This window comes from Psammomys obesus, unplaced genomic scaffold, assembly GCF_907164565.1.
Source record: "Psammomys obesus unplaced genomic scaffold, mPsaObe1.curated_primary_1811, whole genome shotgun sequence".
Taxonomy (NCBI): Eukaryota; Metazoa; Chordata; class Mammalia; order Rodentia; family Muridae; genus Psammomys; species Psammomys obesus.
This window is the reverse complement of record NW_026596046.1, coordinates 3308504-3330714: the sequence shown is the minus strand read 5'-3', so window position 1 is coordinate 3330714 and position 22211 is coordinate 3308504. Positions and strand designations below refer to the sequence as shown.

At 46.6% G+C, this 22211-nt stretch overlaps 1 protein-coding gene across 6 annotated transcripts in view; it reads right to left on the bottom strand.

The window, feature by feature from the left end:
- Positions 1-22211, bottom strand: part of Apba2 (amyloid beta precursor protein binding family A member 2) — a 236548-nt gene that overhangs the window by 31165 nt on the left and 183172 nt on the right. For all 6 annotated transcript variants that reach the window (XM_055623536.1, XM_055623541.1, XM_055623539.1 and 3 more), the window contains 2 exons: positions 8241-8321; positions 7103-7139 (listed from right to left, as the gene is read on the bottom strand). In XM_055623536.1, the coding sequence (XP_055479511.1) occupies positions 7103-7139; positions 8241-8321 (118 nt within the window). The remainder of the gene's footprint in view (positions 1-7102; positions 7140-8240; positions 8322-22211) is intronic.

The window sequence follows — 22211 nt, the reverse complement described above, 5'->3', positions numbered from 1 at the left end:
AAAAAAAAAAAAAAAAAAAAAAAAAAAAAAAAAAAAAAAAAAAAAAACAAGAAAAAACAAACAGCACAAATCCATAAGAAACATAAAGATGCCACGAGGTAAAATCTCCGCCCCTACTACTGCCATGGTGTTCTGCCTCACAACAGGCCCCCAAACAACAGAGCCAACCAACCAAAGCCTGAAGCCTTCCTGCTTGTAAGTAAATCTCAGTATTGTCACAATAACAATGTACAGGCAAGGCTTGGGAAAAGAGACACGAGCCAGGCATGGTAACTTGTACCTCACTCCCAGCAGTTGAGGGGCAGAGCATGAATTTGAGGCCAACCTGGCCACAATGCGGGACTCTATCAAAGAAGTAAAACCAAACCAGAAGGGAGGGTAGGAGGGAGACATGAATGGCTTAGCTTAGCTTATGAACTACTGGCATGATGCTTGTCTTCATTTCTGAGGAAAGACAACCATGTGAAAGAATGCCACTGTATACCTAGTGCCTGGGCAATATGATGCCACTGTATACCTAAGTGCCCAGGATAAGATCATCTACTGGAGAGCACAGCATGGGTGAGCACTTTTATCAACAGCTGTTAGAGTTAGAGCTGTCAGAGTGTGGATATGAAGTGTCTCACCAAAAGTCTTGATCCCCAGATAGTGATCTAACCACTGATTGAGAGGTGACTGGGTCCTGGGGTCTCTGACCCAATCAATGGTTTAATTCACCAATGGGTTCATAACTTGTTGGCACCACTGGGAAGAAATAAAAGCTCTTGGAGGCGGCACCTGGTTAAAGAAAGTAAGTCAGCTGAAAACATATTCCTAGGGGCTGTATCTTGCATCTCTGACTTTCTCCTTCCTGTCTGCCATTTAGTGAGCTGACCTGGCCTGCCGCATGCTTCATCACCACAGGCCCACTGCAATGGAGCCTGGCGAGCACAGTCTGGAAGAGTGACACAAATTAAACCCTCTCTTAAGTTGTTTATTTGGGTATTTGATCACAGCAACATAAAAAATAATTAGCACAGTGACCAAGGTCTCTGTCTAGTGCCCCCAAGGCACTTCAGCCATGTCCATCAAAGTTGCCGTGCTCTACAGTTGACAAAGGCTGCTAACTCTGCTTTAAGTGCTCCTTTAGGACAATTCACATCTCAGCATATGGCTGCTTACTGCTGCACTGGCCAAACCCCCTAAGAGTTGGTTTGTAACGGACTGGTTGATACGCCACTGCCCAGCCAGGGGTCACGCTCTGGAAGACTGCTAGCTTAAACAGTCAGCCGGATCCCGGCAATCTCCAGCATTTACCAAGAAAAGAAAGTGCAAGCTGAAGGCCCCACGTGGCCAGCATCTATTTGCAGCGGTCTGTATATAAGCTGGTATAAATCCCAGAAGCTTCAGAAGGGAGTCAAAAGAGATTTAGTAGTGGCTTCCACTGAAGAGAAGACAGGCTCTGAACTGAGTTTTCCGAACTGTGCAGGTACAAAAGAAAGACATTCCACAGGGATTTCCAGAGGGAATTCATTTTCACCTCTGTGGATCCTGGCCTGATCTGAACTCTATCTTAAAGAAATCTTTAAAGCCCTCTGCTAAGCAATAAAAGTTCCTATTTTAAAACAGGTGTAATGCCTGCCATTGAGTACTAACCAAAAATGATCTTGTTTGTAAAAGAGAAAAGCTGTTTGCTTTCCTAACCCCTCTTTGAATTCCCATGATCCTTGTGGTCCCACAGAGCCACCTGATTCCCATCCTGCCAACACTGCCCCCCACCTCTGCCATCTCAGGAGCCTTGTACCCTCACAGTCAAAGAGGACACCTCTATCCAGGGGTCCTCTGGACAGGCTTGGCCCCAGGTATTCATTTAAGAGCAAGGAAAATCTTGGATCCAAGCACCCTACTAGGTGGCTTTGCCACTGTGAAGACCCCTGATAGAAGGGAAGTTTGAAGGGCAGTCTCAGTTCCTGGGCAAGAAGCCTCCTACACTGGGGTCCCCATTCTTCCTCTTGGCCAGCATGTAGGCCAGGCATGGCACACTGACAAGTTACAGATGGGTTGTTAAGGAACAACCTGGCCCTGACACATGAGGCCAAGAATTCTGGCAGGGTGAGCATACAGCCGAGGTGGGATGCTGGGACTACAGGCATCCCACAAGAGCATTGGCTCACATACAGGGAGGAATGGGGTACAAGCTCCGATCTTTGTCATTTTGGACTAATGCAGCCACCACTAGGTGTCACAGCATTTGGCCAGTACCAACCTTCTTGTTTTGCAAAGCACATGCAAGCTGGACTTTTACACAAGCTGCAATTCTTGACACATCCTCTACGCTGGGATTCATGGACATCTGGATGGTGCCTTCTAAACTTCATCACTTTGGGAAGTCTTCAGGGGACTTCAAGCCAATTGCTCACTCTCACTGACCCTCCATTCCTTCCTCTGCAATGATACTTACCTCAGAGTTAAGTGAAGAGTTGTTACGTTGGAGAGCTTAGATCACTGCGCCTGATTCAAACTAGGCACAGTTGCGTTTTGCTTAACCTTCCTATGCAGGTTTTCCCATCTTTCTATCCACCTACCCATCCATCTATCCATCTGCCTGCTATTACTCTGAGTGCTGGGATTGAAGTCAAGGCTTCACACATGTCACGCGTATGCCCTACCACCAGGCCACACCCCCAACTTTCCTCATCATCAAGGGCACATTGGATAGAAATCACAGATTAAAAGCTAATGGCTCTAATGCAGGCATGGCCCTATCCCTCTTCAGCCATGACTATCAACTATGTTACTTTAGCTGTGGGGCAGAAAGTCCATATTTCTTGGAGGGTAACTGGTCAGGTGATATGATACAGGAATAGTTCACTGCACAGGGCTGGGCCACAGCATGCCCAGGTGTTCTGGGTAAGATTTTTTTTTAATTTTTATTTTTATATTAATTAGTTTATTCACTTTGTATCCCAGCTGTAGCCCCTTCCCTCCTCCCTTCCCATTCCCACCTACCCTCCCTCATCTGCTCCTATGCCCCTCTCCAAGTCCACCGACAGGGGAGGTCCTCCCCCCTTCCATCTGACCCTAGCTTATCTGGTCTCATCCAAACTGGCTCCATTGTCCTCCTCTGTGGCCTGGCAAGGATGCTCTCCCATCCAGGGGAGGTGGTCAAAGAGCCAGCCACTGAGTTCATGTCAGAGACAGTCCCTGTTCCCTTACTAGGGAACCCACTTGGACACTGAACTGCCATCGGCTACATCTAGGCAGCGGTTCTAGGTTATGTACATGAATGGTCCTTGGTTGGAGTTATCAGTCTCAGAAAAGCCCCTGGTGCCCAGATATTTTGGTTCTGTTGCTATCCTTGTGGAGCTCCTGTCCTCTCCAGATCTTACTATCTCTTCCTTCTTTCCTAAGATTCCCTGCACTCTGCCCAAAATTTGTTTATGAGTCTCATTATCTGCTTTTATACAATGTTGGGTAGAGTCTTTCAGAGTCTGGCTAAGATTTTGTTTTGTTTTTTATCAACCTGATATAAGCTACAGTCATCTGAGAGGAGGGAACCAAAATTGAGAAAATTCCTACATAATACTGGCCTGTAGGCAAGCGTGTGGTGCATTTTCTTTATTAATGATTGATATGGGAGGGCCCAGGCTATTGTAGGCAGTGCCTTCCCTGGGCAGGTGCTCCCAGATGGTATATAAAAAAAAAAGCAGGTTGAATGAGCCAATAAAAAGCATTCTCCATGGTATCTTCTTCAGTTCTTGCCTCTAGATTTCTGCCCTGAGTTCCGGCCCTGACTTCCCTTAGTGATGGATGTGACCTGAGAGTTTTAAGCTGAAATAAACCCCTTTTTCCTAAGTAGTTTTTGGTCATGGTGTTTATCATGGCAATAGAAACCCTAAGATCAGTGTTAGGATGAAGATGTCCTCACTTGTGTGTCTACTTTTGTTCTCACAGTTTTAACAACCATCTCATGTGAAATAAGGCCCGAGCTAGGGTCAAAGGCTGTCTCACAGGCATTTCTCAGGTCTTCAGGATTTCTACCACAGTTCTCTTCAGTCTAGAAGCCTGAAACACTCACTAGCTGGAGGCACTAGTTTAACAGACTAGGGCTTGTTCAATCAACACCTCCCCAGACCTTCCCTGCGGCCACAGAAAGCCAAGCACACATTTTCCCAACATTAAACCTGGGTGGAATTGGAGGCTTCATGTGACACAGTCCTGGCCCATGAGAAGCAACAAGTGCCTTGAAGTGCCTCTAGGTATTTGGTTTCCTACACATAGTCTCACACAGTGGAGGAGAGCCTTGAACTCCTGATTATGCTGCCTCTGCCTCCTCAGTGTCAGGATTACAGGCCTGCACCACCACACCCAGATTCCCCCAAATTCTTTTAATAAATTCCCCCTAAACGTTCAGACTCACAGGGTGTCCTAAACTTCAACTAGAGATGGGGACGTTAATTTTGAGAGAATAAGTTGGGAGCTATAGATCATTGACCTCCTCCACAGAATCCATAGAGAGATTATGCCCATGAGCTCTTCATAGCTAGTTTGACAGGGCTGCCTGATGGCTCACGCAAAGTGTCCACTATGATGAGCGTATGGACCTCATGCAGTTTTAATACCACCAAGATATACTTGACCAGTCGGAGCTATCTTTATCATAGAAATGCTGTTCATTGGTGGAGCTGACAAGCTATTTCTCAGTTACCTGGGGAACAGGCATAGAAAGCGAATAGAAGATGTAATTCTCAGGCAGACAACATATTCACCCCTGTGTGTGTGTGATACACAGGTGTTCATACAGGCACATGTGTGTGGAGGCCAGAAGTCAGTGGTGGGCATGTTCCATGGCTGCATTCCATCTTACCTGAACATGAGACCCAGAGCTTGTCAATTTGGTTAAGAAGTGGCCAAAGAGTTCTTGTCTCTAAGCCCCTCAAAACGTGTCGGGGTTAGAGACACGCATCACTGCATCTGACTTTTTACATGGGTGCTGAGGATCCAAACATGTGTCTTCATGCTTGCATGGCAGGCACTTGAACAGCTGGGCCACCTTCATGGTCCCTTCCCTCACGCTTACTCATAGAAGTGCTTTAACGTACAGGGAGAGACTACAGAGCCATCCAGACAGTGAGGCTACGAGGCTGAAGACAAGACCAAGGGAAGCGAGGATGCTGATCTGTCGCAGTCGGTGAGTGATCAGCGGCTCCCCTCCAGGCTTCTTCTCTGCTACAGATGCAACTGGCAGGCCGGTCCTTGCACCCAAGTCCATCCCAGCTTGTAAAGGTGTCTAACGCCAGATCTCTTAAGCTCGTTGATTATATTCTAAGTTTTCCTGTGACCTCGTCACTATCTCTTTTTGTCATTTTATAGGACTTTTGGTTCATGAAGGTTTTGTTGGATATTAATTATCTTATATGAAGGGATAAGCCTTCCATTAAGGTTTCCATATTTTCATAATGACCAATTAGTTTCTCTCCTAAATTAGAGCTAAATTTTGAGTTGTCAGCACTGGTGTGAGCTGTTAACAAGCAGTTTACACAGGCTGAGCTGGTGTGGGAGCGCTTACTCATTCTAGGGTGGCTAGAGAGTCTCAAGTGGTCGAGACTCATAAGTCTTTCTAGGAAGCTACAAGATACAGTCAGACGGAACACATGGACACCTTCTGGAACAGCCTCTTCCCTCCCTCCTTGTAGAGACAAGACTGGGGGCTGTCTGTACTAACCATGCCCCATTCAGAGACAGTTTGACAGTTACACAGTTCTTTCCAAATGAAGCCATGATTAGCCAACAAGTCCATTTCCTAGATCCATACAACCCCATAACCCTGAGGGGTCGTGGCTGAGTCATGCTCACCCTTGCTTCAGCCCAACAAGACAAGTAAGTGGTGCAGAGAGATGTGGAGATTTTCATTAATGTTGCCTCCTTCAGCTCAGAACCCAGTCATACCCCACCATGGAGTGACAAGACGGGTGTGGTCTCTTCCTGCCAATTATCAGACCTTGAAAAACTACAGCCAGCCAAGTTGCTACAATCATTACATAGCTTGCTGGTTTAATGCAAACCAGCTAGAGCCAGTTGGAACCATCAAAAACATACCTAAAGCCACAAGCAGATTGCTGGGCAAAAGCCATCTGAGCCTATTTGCATTGGGTAACATGGAGTCCATTCTACTTGGGTTTTAAATATGAGTTCTCATAGTTAAAACTAATTCTCTTCCAAATGAAATAGCATTATGCTGCTTATAACAGTCAAAAGAGTAAACCAGTTGAACCTGGTTAAGCCTGCTTCAAACTCAGTCTTAAAGGAGAACTTTAAAAACAGAAGAGTTCCGTTATTTACCAAAAGTACAAAGCATTTAAGCATTTCGGTTTAAAGCCATTTGTTTTGAAGATCCATTTACCCTGCCCCTATAAATATTCATAAGAATTAATTATCAGCTTATTTAGAGAATTAGTAAAACTCATATTGTTTATTATAACACATTAGAGGCAGAAAACATTCTCCTGGCAGAGACAGGCCCTTCTTAAGAGGTTCTTTGCTCTGATGTTGAACCCAGTGGGGACCCTGCAGTCAGCGGATACATGCAGACCGCACTGTACATCAGCTCTGTCAAGAGCTGAGGAGGAGGGCCCCACCCCAAATGCTTATCCAGAACCAGTCGGTCAAGACGGTCTGCTTTGCTCTTTACGGAATGGGAACACGCACTGATAATCTTGAAAAGGGTGGGAGGGGAAAGTGGAAAAGGGTGTGAAAAGGAACAGCCTGCATTTGGATGTCATTATAACCACCCTGATGAAAAGTAGACCATAATGAGCCACTTACACAGATACATCTCAGTGCATTAATCCAGCCCTCCGTGTCATCTCTGATGCAGTTAACGAAGTTAAAACACATGAATGGTCCTCACTGTGCCTTGCATCAAATCAGGCAGATGAGCTGGAAGCCCCCCCACCCCACAGTGGGCTAAAGCAGAATCCAAAGAGCCAAATGCCTGAGGGCACCTTGCTGGAAACAGTGCTTTCCAAGAAAATGTCTCAGGAGAAACCCACGCACAATAGGACCATTTGCTTTGATATAAAATGTAGGGGCCTCCTGAGAGATAAAATGTGAGATCACTTACCAGCCACAAAGCTTGGAAACGATGCCACCTTCTTTGTCTGTTGAGAAATAACAATGGCAATGAACATAATAATTGCAAAAGGCTGATTTATGTGACTCAAACTCCATGAATGGCTAGTGTTCCCAAGAAGTCAGATCCACACAGCAAGTCTCTTATACAGGAAATGGGAAACTGAGAAGGATCACAGAAGACTGCAAACCAAACCTCAAGGACCCTTAGCTTGGCATGTTAAGGTTAGAAGAAACCTAAAGACCAGTAAGCCCAATGGTTCTTAAATCACTGAGCATAATTTCCTGGGCATGTCTTCAAGACCATGACGAAGGAGATGGACTCCATTCCACTGGTGATGACAAGTACTTCAATCGGGCTAGAACATCTTGTTTCAACTACCCCAGAGAAAGAAAGTAACTTGCCTACACCCTACTTTGAATGACAGAGCCATGTTGTTGGTTTAGAACTGTGGCTCTCAATCAGGATGATTTTTGTCCTTAAAAACAAGTTGGTCAATGTCTGGAGACGTTTTGTTGTCCCAATTGAGGTGTAGAGTAGCTGCTGCTGGTATCTAGTGGGTGGGGATGGTCATGGACCACCTATGGAGCACAGCGCAGCCTGTCACAAAGTGACTGTCTGCCCCATGTGTCAATGACTCTGCTTTTGAGAAATCCAGGCTACCCTCGAGTTTCTACCAGATCAGGGAGCACCGGAGACCCTCACACCATCCTCAAGGAGTACCAGGTATCAGAACACAGTCTTCAGGGAGCACGAGGGATCCTAGCCCAACACCAGAGCCAAGGAGCACCACAGATCTCCATCCACAGGGAGCCCAAGGGATCCATACCCCATCATCAGAGAGCACCCGTGACCCCCCACACCATCATCAGTGTTCTCCAAACCATCGGCAGAGCACCAACAGTGCACAGTGCAGCTGTGAGTCCTCTCGACGTGCTCTTCCCCTCCTCCCAGGACAGAGCACCCACATCCCTTCCTCAGACAGCGGTCCCAGGCTGGCTTGACCTGGACTCCCACCCCCCAGATCCCAGGAGGTACAAGAACTAGGAGAGGAAGATGACCATAACACAGCTGGCAACTCCATCATGAGGACTCTGGTCCAGAACTCTCATCTTTGGAAGAAAATTACCTCTGGGATGTTGTTATTGTCAGTGGGTCCATTGAGATCAGAGCGCTGCTGTTTCCTTGGCTGCTCCAAGCCATTGCAAACCTGGAAACCGGAAAGTTGATTATGTGTTTATAGAGCAGAAAAATGAACCCAGACACAAAGCAAAAAACTGCATATTCAATCAGAATCAATTGTATAAAATACATGTATGTAGGGACATGTATACATGTGTCCAACTATTCATACACATTAAATTAAATTGATATGCAATGAATATGTATACTTTTATATTTCTAAAACATTTAACCTTTATTAGTTACTATTATTTTTATTTTCATAAAGCAGATAATTTACCACTTGAACTTTTCAGTGTACAGTTGAAAGGCATAAAGTATATTAATGTTGCTGAACAGCCATCACCACTATCCATTCCAAGGACACATGTTGTAATTCAAAATTGCAACCTGGGATGGACAGCCTGGTCCATCCAGCAGGCAGGTATGTGAACTGCTCTTCCAGAGGTCCCGGATTCAGTTCCCAGAACTCACACTGGGCCACACACAGCTCCCTTTAACTCCAGCTCCAGGGGATCTGACACCTTTTTCTGGCCTTCATGGGCACTCATACAGATACATACAATTAAATAAAAATGAAGGAAAATGTTCAAAACCAGCCTGAATCCATGTAACTACAATTTCCTATTCCTCCCAAGTCCTCTTTGCCATGTAGCCCCCATTCACTCCTTTCTCTGGGTCTATGAATTGGGACATTTTTAAGTACCTGGGGTACAAGGCACTATATAGTGTTTATCTGTTGGTGACTGGCCTACTTCATTTAGCACGGTGTCCTCAAGATTCATCCATGTTATACTCTCAGAATTTCCCTCCTGAAGGCTGAACAGTGTTCTACTGTGTATATGTGGCACGCTCTTTGCTCTCACCTTTTGACTGTTCCAAGTAATGCTGTTGAAAACTTGGGTGCGTGAGCATGTCTTTAAGACTTTTTGTTTCTTCTGGACCTACACCCACAGTTACGACCACTGGATCAGATGCTGAACACATTTTAGTGGGTTTCTTTTAGTGATTCTCTCTTGTATTTCCCATGGTGGTACATTCCTCTCACACTGTTCAAGAGTTAAAAACCATGCTAGGCCACAGAGGAAGACAATGCAGCCAGTCCTGATGAGACCTGATGGGCTAGGGTCAGAGGGAAGGGGAGGAGAATCTCCTCTATCAGTGGACTGGGGGAGGGGAATGGGAGGAGAAGAGGGAGGGAGGGCAGGATTGGCAGGGGACGATGGAAGAGCTACAGCTGGGATACAAAGTGAATAAATTGTAATAAACTAAAATATAAATTAAAAAATAAAAAAAAATCGTATCATTAGAATAAATCTCGGTTCTTGGGTGAGGATAAATGCAAATGAATCAATGTAGTACTACTACAAAAAAATAAAATAAATATGCCATGAAGCATTAAATCTCCTCTTAAAATACAGTCTCAACCCATAACTTCCTTTACTTCAAACAACATAATTTAACACTTAAGGTGTATTTCCTGCATTTAGCTCCTTACACCCTGCAGAAAACAGAACCAAGATGTAACATACTGAAGTCACTGCCCAAACCATATGCTTCAGAGGCTGTGAATGCTTCTGGCGACTGCCAGACTTGCAAAGTGCTTAGGAGAAGGTGCCAGGGGGTAGCTGCCCATCCTGGTTCTATGCTGTCATCACCAGTGATTCTCACCTTCCTAATGCCTCGACCCTTTCATACAGTTAGTTCCTCATGTTGTGGTGGCCCCCAACTGTGACATTACTTTTGTTGCTACTTCATAACTGTGACTTTGCCACTGTAAGTATCTGATATGCAGATGGTCTTAGACAATCTCTGTGACGGGGTCAGTGGCAACCGCAGGTTGAGAGGCGCTGGTGAGTCACTGCCATAGCCCCTTATGGTGGTCCACTCCTCCAGTAAGTTTACATACAAAATTAAAGAACCAGGATCCTGGCACTGAGGGGAACAAACATGGGCCCTCAGGTAGTCAGAACGGCTCTTGGCCAAGCCTTCTCTCCTCTACCATAGGTTTCACTAGAGTTCAGAGGTGGGGCAGGTGAACACCTGGATTTGAGGCAGCTTTCTGAGGACAGGGAAGGCGAAGAGGGTCTTCCTGCCACATCCTATGGATGTGACATCTCAGACACCCTTCACAGGGCCTGTCTTCCTGTAGCTTAGGAAGTGCTGGAGCTTTGGGCCGGTCTAGGATCTGGCTGGTCCCTCCTCCCTCTGGAGGCCTGCATTGTGTCAGTCTCCGTTGCTAACAACAGGACACCCTAGACTTTAGCATGCAGTAAAGAAAAGGTTCATCTGGCATCACACAACCAGAGGCCAAGGGCATGTGTTTGGTGACAGTCTTCCTCCTGTCAGTCCTGATTTGGTGACTTCACAATGTAAGGGACAGGGAATGAGACAAGGAATCTTGTCTAATTTCTGTTTTCATAAAGTCCCCAGGATCTAGTCGTGAGGACACTCCCTCCCCCATAAGGTTATCTAACTACCTCCCAAAGACTCCATGTAGTTGGATTAACTGTCAGCCCACCCACCCCATCTCTCTTCTTTTTGGGTTTGTCGAGACAGGGTTTCCCTGTGTAGCCTTGGCTATCCTGGAACACCCTCTGTAGACCAGACCAGCCTTGAACTCACAGATCCATCTGCCTCTACCTCCCAAATGCTGGAATTAAAGGTGTGTGCCACCATTGCCTGGCCTGTTTCCAGCCTGTTAATACTTCAAAATGAGGAGCAAATGTGAACATATATTCAACTTAAATCCAAACTATAGCTGTGCTTATCTGTGACCTGCATGAATTCCTAGGCCTGGCCAGACCACACAGATAAACACCTGATCCTGTCCTTCTGTCCTGGTGGACCAGCCAGATGACAGGTGAGCCCCGAACTTGTCCTTCTGTCCTGGTGCATGCCAGGGCCAGTCCCTAGGTTGCCAGCACTGCTGGAAAGTTTCTTCACTTCCCAAATGCCCACTCTTCTCACCATAGTAGCTTGCAATCACCCTATCGAATCCCATGCCAGCCAAGCTGAGTTTGTCAACAGTGCCCTCTTCTATAGGGCTAATGCTGACTGGGGACAGCGCTCTGAAAGGGGCTGAAAGAACCAAGATCCCCCTCCCTGTGGGGTGCTTTATCTCATGGCCAAGGTTGACCAGGAGGAAGATCCCAAACAAACCACTGGGATGTCACCTCTACTGTGGATATGATATCCCTAAGGGAAAGTTTGGCTGTGGACATCCTGATCCTTCCCCCATGAAAGTCTCTGGGATGTTTCCTCAGACACTGAATGGCACCTCAGACATCTCTCTAAGGGGAAGCTTGGCTATACACATCTCTGACTCCTCAATGTTGAATACACCTGGCTGTTTTTAGGTGTATCCAGGGCGTGAGTTACCTGGAAGATCCCAGCACAGGACAACTCCCATGTGGACTCCCGTCGTTGAAGACCTACCCTGTGTCCCCAAGAAGCCACTGAGAAAGCAACCGCCATCCCTCCTCTGTCAACATCTCCTCTAACGTATTCCCAAGTGGCCTGCTCATCACCATGACAACCACATCTTTCCATAAGCAGCCAGTCGGCATGGCAAAGAAGAAAGAGGGTGGGCTTGTGATGTTTCCCTTAGGGATAACCAATCAGCGATGATCCCCATCTAGGGGGCTGGTCCCATAAGGGGACCAACAGCATGGAAAGCACCATTGGAAATTCACATGGTTCAAGGCCCGCATAGATACAGGGCTCCAAGCCTCTTAGGTGAAAATACTTAAATCCTGTTGAAGTGCCAACAAGGTACAACTGCCAGCCACTTATCACAATAAGGCAGGGCCAAGGCTCCTCCACACTACCACAGTGTCCATCTTCTTTCCATCCATCAGAGGACAGAGAACGCTAGTGCAAAGCACACAAAGTGAGGTGAACTCTCAGGTGGACATGTCCACGGATCAGTGCATGGTGCCACACAGCCTGGCTGATCATGCTGGGGCCCAGAGACAGCTGCTCAGTGCAGAGATAAATACCCTTAATACAAACACTAATGTGAATAAATCATCTGAATAAATATGTTGGCCCCAGTTGGTGCAAAATAGTTTGGAATGTTTTTAAAGTGTCAATTCTGATTTGTCTGCTTAACTCAATCAAAAATCCAGTAACATATCCCACACTGCTTGAGATGAACTCACAGAAAATTATCTCACACCCACTCAGCTCACACCATCTGGAACAACAGCCTTCTTGTGAACGACAAACATGTTCGGAACAGACATAATCAGCTTAGATCTGGAGAAGTCACAGCATCTCCCTCCATTACACCTCCCCCTCCAACATGACCCTGCAGCGGAGAAACACTGGTGCTGATGGATGACTCAGACAACCCTGTCCTCTGGGGACCATTTTCATACTTTGTTTTCCAAAGCGCCAGTCATCCCTAATCATCTCATATGCCTACAAAGATTTCTTCCTCCATCCAAATCAAGTGGGTTGGGCCAATTCTGCTGTACAAGGGCAGCTCTGAGTAAGGACAAACAGCCAAAAGCATGATCTGCCAGGGTCTATCTCAGGCATGTGGCCAGATTCTTTCAAAAGTCCCTGGAATCCACCCTCTGACACACACGGGGCTCAGGAAGAAAAAACAAACAAACAACTATGCTATTATTCATTTCTCCATTCCTCTTACAATTAAGGCTACTACTGTAATATTTACCTTGAGGAAAATGGGCTCGGATAAAGTATTTATTCTTGTGATACTCACTTTTGTGAGTATCTTTTTTTTGTGATCACTTTTGCAAAGAGATGTTTGGCTTAAAAGTGTCAAGACAGACATATCAAGGACCAGCTAGTGAGACAATCTATCCTTTAAATCTTTCGGTAGATCCATGAATGGGAGGAGGGAAGGGCCATGGACCCCATCCCAAGCATTTCATAGAACACATTATACTAAAAATTATTCATCATCTGCCTGAGCTTCAGTTTTTCCACGGCATAAAATTTGCCTTCTCAATTATGTGTGCCTACAGTTTGGTATCACTAAGTGCATTTATAATGTTGAGCAATTATTATCACCGCCTTTTTATCTTGTAAAGCCTGTACTCACCCAGCTCCAGCCCTCTAATTTAAAGGGCCCTATTTGTAAATCTGGCCACCCCTCCAGGAACTGATGGCTGCTGCCTTTTCTCCAGCCTGGCTTTGAATTCTGGGCCTGACCCTCTGAGATCCTCTCCACTACTGACCGGCATAACCAGCTGGACACAGCATCTACCTTACTGCTTGTGAGCGTTCCTAGAGCCTGGTTGGGCGCAGACAGTGGAGGAGGGTGTCTGGCCACTCATTTCAGAGCATAATCCCATTTTTTTTCTAAACTCACCTTTGCATGCCAAGCTTTGTGAAAGGACTGTCCTGTCCACAGCGGCCAATCCTGAGTAAGTATTTATTTATTCAGCACCATGTAGGGCACTTCTAATTAACATCAGGGAAATACACAGTGATTACCCTACCCTTGACATGACACAGGCAACATGGAAACTGGACTTATGGTTTTGCCAAGGTTAAACCTTCCTTGAAATAAGCCAGGGCATAAACAGATTTGCAGCACACAAAAGCCATCTTTTAGAGACTAGGTCTGGGGAGCTGGAGAGGCCAAGTCTGGCCTGCCAGAGGATCAGAGCTATTAAATGTTTTCCAATTTCAGAGTAAGCAGTGCCCTCATTGACTGCTGCTAGGGATGGGAAATGCTCTGCTTCTGTATAAGCCTAAGCACTGATGACCACACAGCCTGGAACTTCTGCTCCTCCCTATGTGCCCATAAAACTCAAAATAAGATCTCATGACTACCTGCACATGCATGTTCACAGCAGTCTTGACATTAGTCCAAATGTAGAAAGAACCCAAATGTCAAGGCACGCTACACTCATCCCATGCAATATTATTCACAGCCAAAGGAATGATGGTCCAATGTGCTGCTACAACACTAAACTGGAGCAGGCTAAAGGAGAGGCCAGACAGAAAGGGTGGCAGAGTATAGGGCTGAAATCTCCAGAACTAATGAATCTTCAGAGACAGAAAACAAATGTCCCATTGCAAGAGGTTAGGGCAAGAGAAGAGTGCTTAAAGGTAAGAGGTCTTTGAGACACTGGGAATGTTCTGGGATGAGATGGCAGTGATGGCAGCAAAGCCTTTATTAAATGCCATTGAATGCCCTGGGGAAGATGGTCAATCCTCACTCAGAAAGGCAAATGAGATGGACATCAGGAGAAAACAGGGAACAGGACAGCAGCCTACCACAGAGGGCCTCTGTGAGTCTCTACACAGCAAGGTATCAAAACATATCCTGAGATTCATAGCCAAACTTTGGGCAGAGTGCAGAGAATCTTATGAAAGAAGGGGGAGATAGAAAGACTTGGAGGGGACAGGAGCTCCACAAGGAGAGCAACAGAACCAAAAAAATCTGAGCCCAGAATTTTTTTTCTGAGATTGATACTCCAAACAAGGACCATGCATGGAGATAACTTAGAATCTCTGCACAGAAGTAGCTCATGGCAGCTCAGTGTCCAAGAGGGTTCCCCAATAATAGGAACAGGGACTGTCTCTGACATGAACTCATGGGCTAGCTCTTTGATCACCTCCATCTGAGGAGGGAGCAGCCTTACCAGTACACAGAGGAAGGCAAAGAAGCCAGTCCTGATGAGAACTGATAGTCTATGGTCAGATGGAGGGGGAGGAGGACCTCCCCTATCATTGGACTGGGGGAGGGGCATAGGAGAAGAAGGACGGAAGTTGGGACTGGGAGGAGATGGGGGAAGGGGTGACAGCTGGGATACAAAGTGAATAAACTGTAATTAATAAAAATAAAAAAAAATTTAAAGCCATTGAATGAACCTTCACTTCAAAATAGGCCCAATGTCAACTTGTTTATCACACATGTAGTACTATGCCTTCAAAGTAATGGCAGCTGACAATACACAGACAGGTTCAGCTCTTGCCTAGCATGAATGAGGGTTGGGGCATGTACACAGCACTGCCAAAACAAATGAGTGAAATGAAAATAGTTAGGAAAAAAGTATAAGCAGAACCCTCTAGATGTCTAGACGTCTTCATGACCCAGTCCAGCTCAGCAGTGTCCTGCTGCATGAAGGTCACCTTTCAGCTTCAGCACACTGGCAAAGCAGAAGGGGTGGCCAAGGGGACGGATGGGTCACACAGACCTCACACCCACATAAATGATGATCCCTGGCGCACCTGCCTCACCTGTGGAGAGGTCACACTAAGGTCCTTCAAGAGGATACAGGCGTTCTGTGGCTTAACGCAAGGAATACTACATTGCAAGGGAGAATCCTGTTTGGTTCTGATCAAGAGTCAGACAAGAATATCTCCACCAACCCTTCTTAAGTCCTGCTTTGCATCAACACTGCTTCTTTCACCACTGGTTATGCCAGTTAGCCATGAACAGCTGCAATTTTCCCTCCTACCAATCTGAAGGTTAAAAGCTGTATGGACAGAGTGCAATGTTAGCAACACACTGGGGCTCAAAAGCAATTGCCTGGAGGTATTCACAGCTCAAACCTGGAGTCCTCCCAGGAGCCTGGCCTGCACCGTCCTCTGAATTCCCCTAGCTTCCCTGCATTTAGCCCCAAGCCTTGTGCACACATTCTGAGAAAACTAGCTTGACATCTGAAAGAGGAATGAAACAAAGGTGCCGTGTCGATGACCAATGCCAAGTCAATATTAGGTCTCAATTTCCAAGGGACAGCTTCTGTATTTAACTCCTATCAGACCCTGTGGGCTGGCATGACTAGCATGGACTTGTTCCTGCCAGAGCTGTGCTCTCCCAGGAGGAAAGGGAGCCCCCCCCCCCCGCCTTGGTCAAAGTGATTAGTCTTCAGTCATAACAATGGGCTTCTGACTCCAGGCACAGCCTAGTGCAGCAGACACTAAAGCTAAGTCCTGTGATTCAGAATTTAAAAGGCATTTCACAAAGTAACATAGTAAAATGATACCAAGGAGCCAACTAGCTTCTCCCTGCCAAGCTCTTGGGAATATAAAAATGGAATGTTTACTTTTTTTTTTAAGCTAGTGGGAAGGGAAAGAGTAGAAAGGAAAATTAATGCTCAGTGTTAGAATTTATAAGGCAAGAGGGGCCTCAATTTATGATCAGACTTTTCTATTTTTTCTTTTTAATTTACATTGGTGCAAATGTATCATGCATTCAGGAGAAACTGTACTTTAGATTGTGGATTTGGACCTTCCAAGGGCTGGGAGCATGCAATGCAGTCATCTGTCATGATGCTGGCCCCCATAGCAAGCCACAGCTCCCATCAGCTCTACAGTCAGGAGCAGAAAGCACAGCTATACACAGCGCCCGGTGAAGCTTGGTCCTGATGTTGGGAATGTAGCTGCATTTTTTTACTTACAGTTTTCAAAATTAAGATTTATAACATAAGCCATTGTCATTCAAGGCACGTTCATGTGCTGATTTTACGAGTGACCACTGCCGCGCCCCCTTGCCTGTGCTTACATTTTAAAAAATCATTTGCATCACACTATGCTGCCAAAGTGAGATAATGTCCAACACCGACCACAACCCAAGACCAAGCAGAGAAGGGGAGCCTTCCCTACTACCTCAGGATGTGTTGAGCCACTCACAGACTGCAACAGCCCTGGGTGTCCTCTAAAAAGATGCACACCCATGACCACGTAAATGCCCTGTGTCCATACCCTAAATGGTGGTAGGCGGTTCTTCTACTGTTGTTCTAACTGAGCAATTTGATTGGACCCAGATGGCTTTGTCTGTGTGTGTGTGATGCCAGCTGCTGACATTCAGACCAGCTCAGCTTGGCTACTGATGTTCCAGACTGGCTCAAATCAGTCAATAACACAAAGATCTTTCTTTTACAACCATTTTTAAGTTAGACAGTTGGGTAGCTTTGGGTATAGTCACCACCACCACTCCCAGCTCTCCCTTGCGCAACTGAAAACACCGTGCCCTTAAACCACGACTCGCCACTCAAAACTCTCCTAGGCCCTGGAAGGCACAACTCTACTTTCAGTCCTGGGAATGTCGTGGAAGGGCAGTCACATGGTGTCTGTCCTTTTATGCCTGGTTCACTTCACTCTGCACACTGTCCTTAGGGCTCAGTGTTGCAAATGTTGAATAACACCAGTTGTGGTCAAATGCTTCTCTTTGTCCCTTTATCACAACAGCTGAGGCACATATGATCCACCAATCCCCGAAAAAGTTACCAGGCCATGATCTCTCCCCAGAAGCCAGTTTGTCCCTGTTGTAGGTTTAGAGGACTGGGTCATTTTTTTTTTCCCTTCTTGAAGACTAACTGATGCTTCTGAAAGTGGCTGCTGTGCTGTCTTTTACATACCCAGAGATGAATGAATGGATAAAGGAAGGGAGGGATGAATGGATGAACAATGAGGAGATTAGAGGTATAAGTCAGTGGTAAATGTGTTGTTTTAGCATGTACAAGGTAATTAGTTTCCACCCCAAAACGTATTAAAGGTTGAGAAGGTAGAGAAGGAACAGATCGCAGCAAGGAAAGTCTCCTAACTTTAGAGATTAGAAAGTGAGCAGTAACAAAGGGGATGAGGGCACTTGAGAGTCCCAGCCTTGATATTGAGTGGTTTTGCTCTGAGACTCTATGCAGGAGTGCACAATGGCAAAAATCAACAAACACCCCTCACCCCAGCACTCAAGAGAGAAGGTCCGTAACAGATGCTTTCTAGAATTGCTTTGAGGCAAAGCAGAGCTGTATGGGAAGTGTCAGAGAGCATTGCTAGGCTATATCAGAAAGTAGAGTGGGCACACAGATCTCATGGGCAGAACCAGAAGCTATCGGCAAGCATACAAGCCAAAGGGAATGACAAAGGTAAATGGGTAATGTCTCCGCCAACCCTGTGTCTGTCAAGCCAGAAAGCCATCTCCCTGATCTGCTCTCTCAGCTCAGCAAGTTCCCTACTCACCCATCATCCATCATGGGCTCACAGTCATACACAAGCAGGCTACAGGCAGAGCAGGCCACCATGAGGTAGTTCAGCACCAAGGACAGTGCCCACCTGGTAGGACTAAGTGGCTCTTAGCTCAACCAGAACCCCGACCTACAAGAGGGGGCAGGCACCTGGCTTTTGAAAATTACATGTGGCTTCTCTCAGTTCCAACTGTTTGGACCTTGGCTTGGTTCTGGAGAGACACCAGCCTTCCTTCTGTGAGGGTAGACAGTCTAGAAAAGTAAGCTGTGGGCAAACCTTGATTCAGGAGGTTTTGGACGTTACCATCTATTCCAGAGGCATCACCCTAAGCACATCTTTTCCCAGAATGCCTGAGTTGTGCTTGTTTTGCTGTGCTGTCTGGCATGTCTGACACTCTCTGCCATATGGTTAGAAGCTATTGTTGATGAACATCATGCCCCTGTCTCTATTAGTGTCTGATTTAACACTAGATGTGAATAAAATGCTGTGGGGAGAAATCCCATGCCTGCCATGTCACACTGTCACACTTCAGGTGAACAAACCATGTGTGACATTATGCATTTCCACATTTCATGCTTATCCATGCTGACTTCCTTCCCAAACAGATGATGTTTCTAAAAATTGCTGCATGGAGACAGCACTTCCCACTGGTAATGTCATGTGACTAACCATGTATGTCAACTGGATATTGGTCCAGCCTCTGGTAAATAGGAGGACCTGTGAGATGCAGGTCATGGGCAGGACCCAACCAGGATCAGAGAGAAGAACATGCACAGAGGCCCCTGGCAAATTAGTGAAATTCCAGTCAAGATCACAAATGCAGTGGGTCTCTGTCTCCAGCCTGCCACTGTCTCTTCAGGTCCCCTATAGATACTGCCTGCATCCTCTGTTTCCAAGGGTCACTCTCTGCCTTCCAAACTCACCAGGCCTGCTCTACCTTGCTGCTGGAGACCCTCATGGCCACAGCTGTGAAGCACTTTCTTCCTGAGAAGCCCTCCCATACTTGCCCTGCAGACTTTTTTCACATCTCTAGCCCTTGGCTTTTATACTCCAGTTCTCTTCTCGCTCCATTCCTCACTGTCAGACCATTCTCTGCCCCCCCCATCACTATCCTCAACCTAGAGCCTGTTTCCCCCTGTCTTCTCTTGGGGAATCACAGTCCATCACAGCTACGGCCCTGTCCATGCTGAGGATGCTGGCCTCAGCATCCTCCACAGTTTGCCTCACTCGCTAGCTGACTTCCCAAAGCCTACCTCACTTCTCATCCGTGCTGGGGTCTGTCTTCTGCCTGGAACCCCTCACCTGGGTATTCTTGAATACACAGCTCTACCTGGACAGGGGACTGGGAGGAGCAGTCTCTCCTCATCTGCTCCCCCTCCAGAATGAGTTCTGAAATGCAAGAGTAGGACCACCCTCAGCCTGGCAACCTCAGGGCCTGATACACAAGGGTACCCATCTGAACAGGTGGGAGGGAAGGTGCAGCCAGCCAGCCCAGGACATGGAGTGACATGTAGGGGAGAGTCACCCCATGTTTGAAAGAGAACAGACATTAAGAGGAGACTCTGGTGAGAAGATGCCCATAGTGAAGAGAACCACAGGCAGCATTTGAAGTCAGCGAGAGGCCAGTATGGTTTCCCCATCACTTTTTCCATTAGAAAGCAGGAATAAGAAACTCAGGGCAGCTATGGGAGCTATGAGTATGTCCTATGTTCCAAATGCAGAGCTCCAGGGAGGAAAGAAGCAGGGAAGATGGCATGTGAGAATCTCCCTGTGGTGACCTTCAGAGAGGAGCAGTTGCCTCGCTCACCCTACAATGCTCCTCTGGATAGGGTCCATCTTTTACCTGCTATACCTTATCAGCTGGAATTACCTCTACCTGTATCACTCTTGATAGCAAGGCCACCATTTTCTCCATTGGAACCTCTAGCCCTGGCCAGCATAGGCACCCCTAGCCCTGGCCAGCATAGGCGTCTCCCAAATGGAAGATTTCCCTGGATTTAAAACTCATCCTCATCCTCACCATCACCATCACCATCACCATCACCATCACCATCACCATCACCATCACCATCACCATCACCATCACCATCATGACCAGTACCACACACCTATTACACTTCATCAACACGTTGGTCCAAGTCAATATTCCTTTTCAGCCTCTGAAGATGGGTGCAGCCAGCACAGGCAAGCTGTCCCAAGAGCTCTGGACAGCAGGGTGAGATCCAGGTTTCCTGGCTGCGGGAGGTGTAGCCTCAGCTCTTACTCTAGGGATCAGGAGGATAGCAACTTCTGAAAACCTATTAGTAGAAGGCCCAGCAGTTTTGGAGGGTGCGTGAGGACTGTGTGTGTGCACATGTTCAAATATATGTGTTCATGGGCAGGTGCTTGTGTGTACTAACGCACATGCTTGTGCACACCTGTGGGTGCAAAGGTCAGATTCTGCCACTGAGCCATGGCTCCCAACTTGATTTACTAGTTCCCTGGCTGAACCTGGAGCTTGCCAGTTCAGCTAATCTAGCCAGCTTGCCTGAGGATCTTGTCTTTGCCTTCTGAGTGCTGGGACTGAAGGCTTCACATGGCTGCTGAGGACTTTAACTCAGATGATCACACTGTGCGACAAGTGCTTTATCCACCGAGCCACCTCCCTGGTCGGTCCCTGCACTAACAACCATCATACCAGGATCAAGAGTGTTTGAAAACTGTGTGGATTCAGCAGTTCTAAAAGTTCTAATTAAGCCGTTCTACACTGCATGCATAATGGAATTGTAACACTGAACACCCTTAATTTGTGCACTGAAAATTAAAAAATTATATAAATGGGTTAATTAATTTTTTGGGGGAAACCCAAACAGTTTAGACCCTGACTTCTGCAAAGTTGTAGAAATTCCAGCCCACATTCCCACTCTCTGCTTCATTATCTGCTTCCTGATAACCACAGCCATGTCTGGTGACAGCTCAGCAAGCACTTTTTTCTTTTCTCTCTTTCTTTTAAATTTCTTTTTCTTTTACGTCCATATGCAAAAAGCCTATCAACTCTTTTTTTATTTATTACAGTTTATTCACTTTGTATCCCTGCTGTATCCTCCTCCCACCACCCCTCCCAATCCTATCTTCCCTCCCTTATCTCCTCCCATGCCCCTCTCCAAGTCCACTAATAGGGGAGGTCCTCTTCCCCTTCCCTCTGACCCTAGCTTAGCAGCTCTCATCAGGGCTGGCTGCATTGTCTTCCTCTGTGGCCTGGTAAGGCTGCTCCCCCTTCAGGGGGAGGTGATCAAAAAGCCAGCCACTGAGTTCATGTCACAGACAGTCCCTGTTCCCCTTACTAAGGGACCCACTTGAAGACTGAGCTGCAAGCACCTTCTTAAAGGCAAGTAGAGCAGTTCTGCTGGCTGGACCAGCGAGCCCAGGCGTCAAGTTCAGAAACTCTGGGAGACAGGGCTGAAAACAACATCAAGCAGCACCCACTGGATTCATCTTTCAAAAACAGTCCTGGGAATTTGTAAAAGTAGGTACAGAGGTCACCCTGTCACATTGCCCATAGAGAAGAGTCATTTAAAAAAAATATAGACTCCTGAAAATGCACAGCTTGGTCTTTATGTAGCCCCCCTCCCCTCCAACAACTGGAGTAGGGGCCCTTTCTGACTCCAATGCCTGCCTTTGCATCCCGTTCCCTTAACTGAGCTGTCATGTCTGGTCTCAGTGGGAGAGGATTTGCACAGTCCTGCAGTGACCTAAAGTGCCAGGTCCTGTTGGTGCCCAAAGAGGGTCTCTCCCTTCTCTGAGGAGAATAAGAGGGGAGAATGGGGGGAGGGGTGTGGGAAGCACTGGGAGAAGAGGAGGAGGGGGACTGCAATCAGGATGTAAAGTGAAAGAAAGAGAAAGAGAGAAAGAAAGAAAAAGGAAGGAAGGAAGGAAGGAAGAGAAAGAAAGAAAGAAAGAAAGAAAGAAAGAAAGAAAGAAAGAAAGA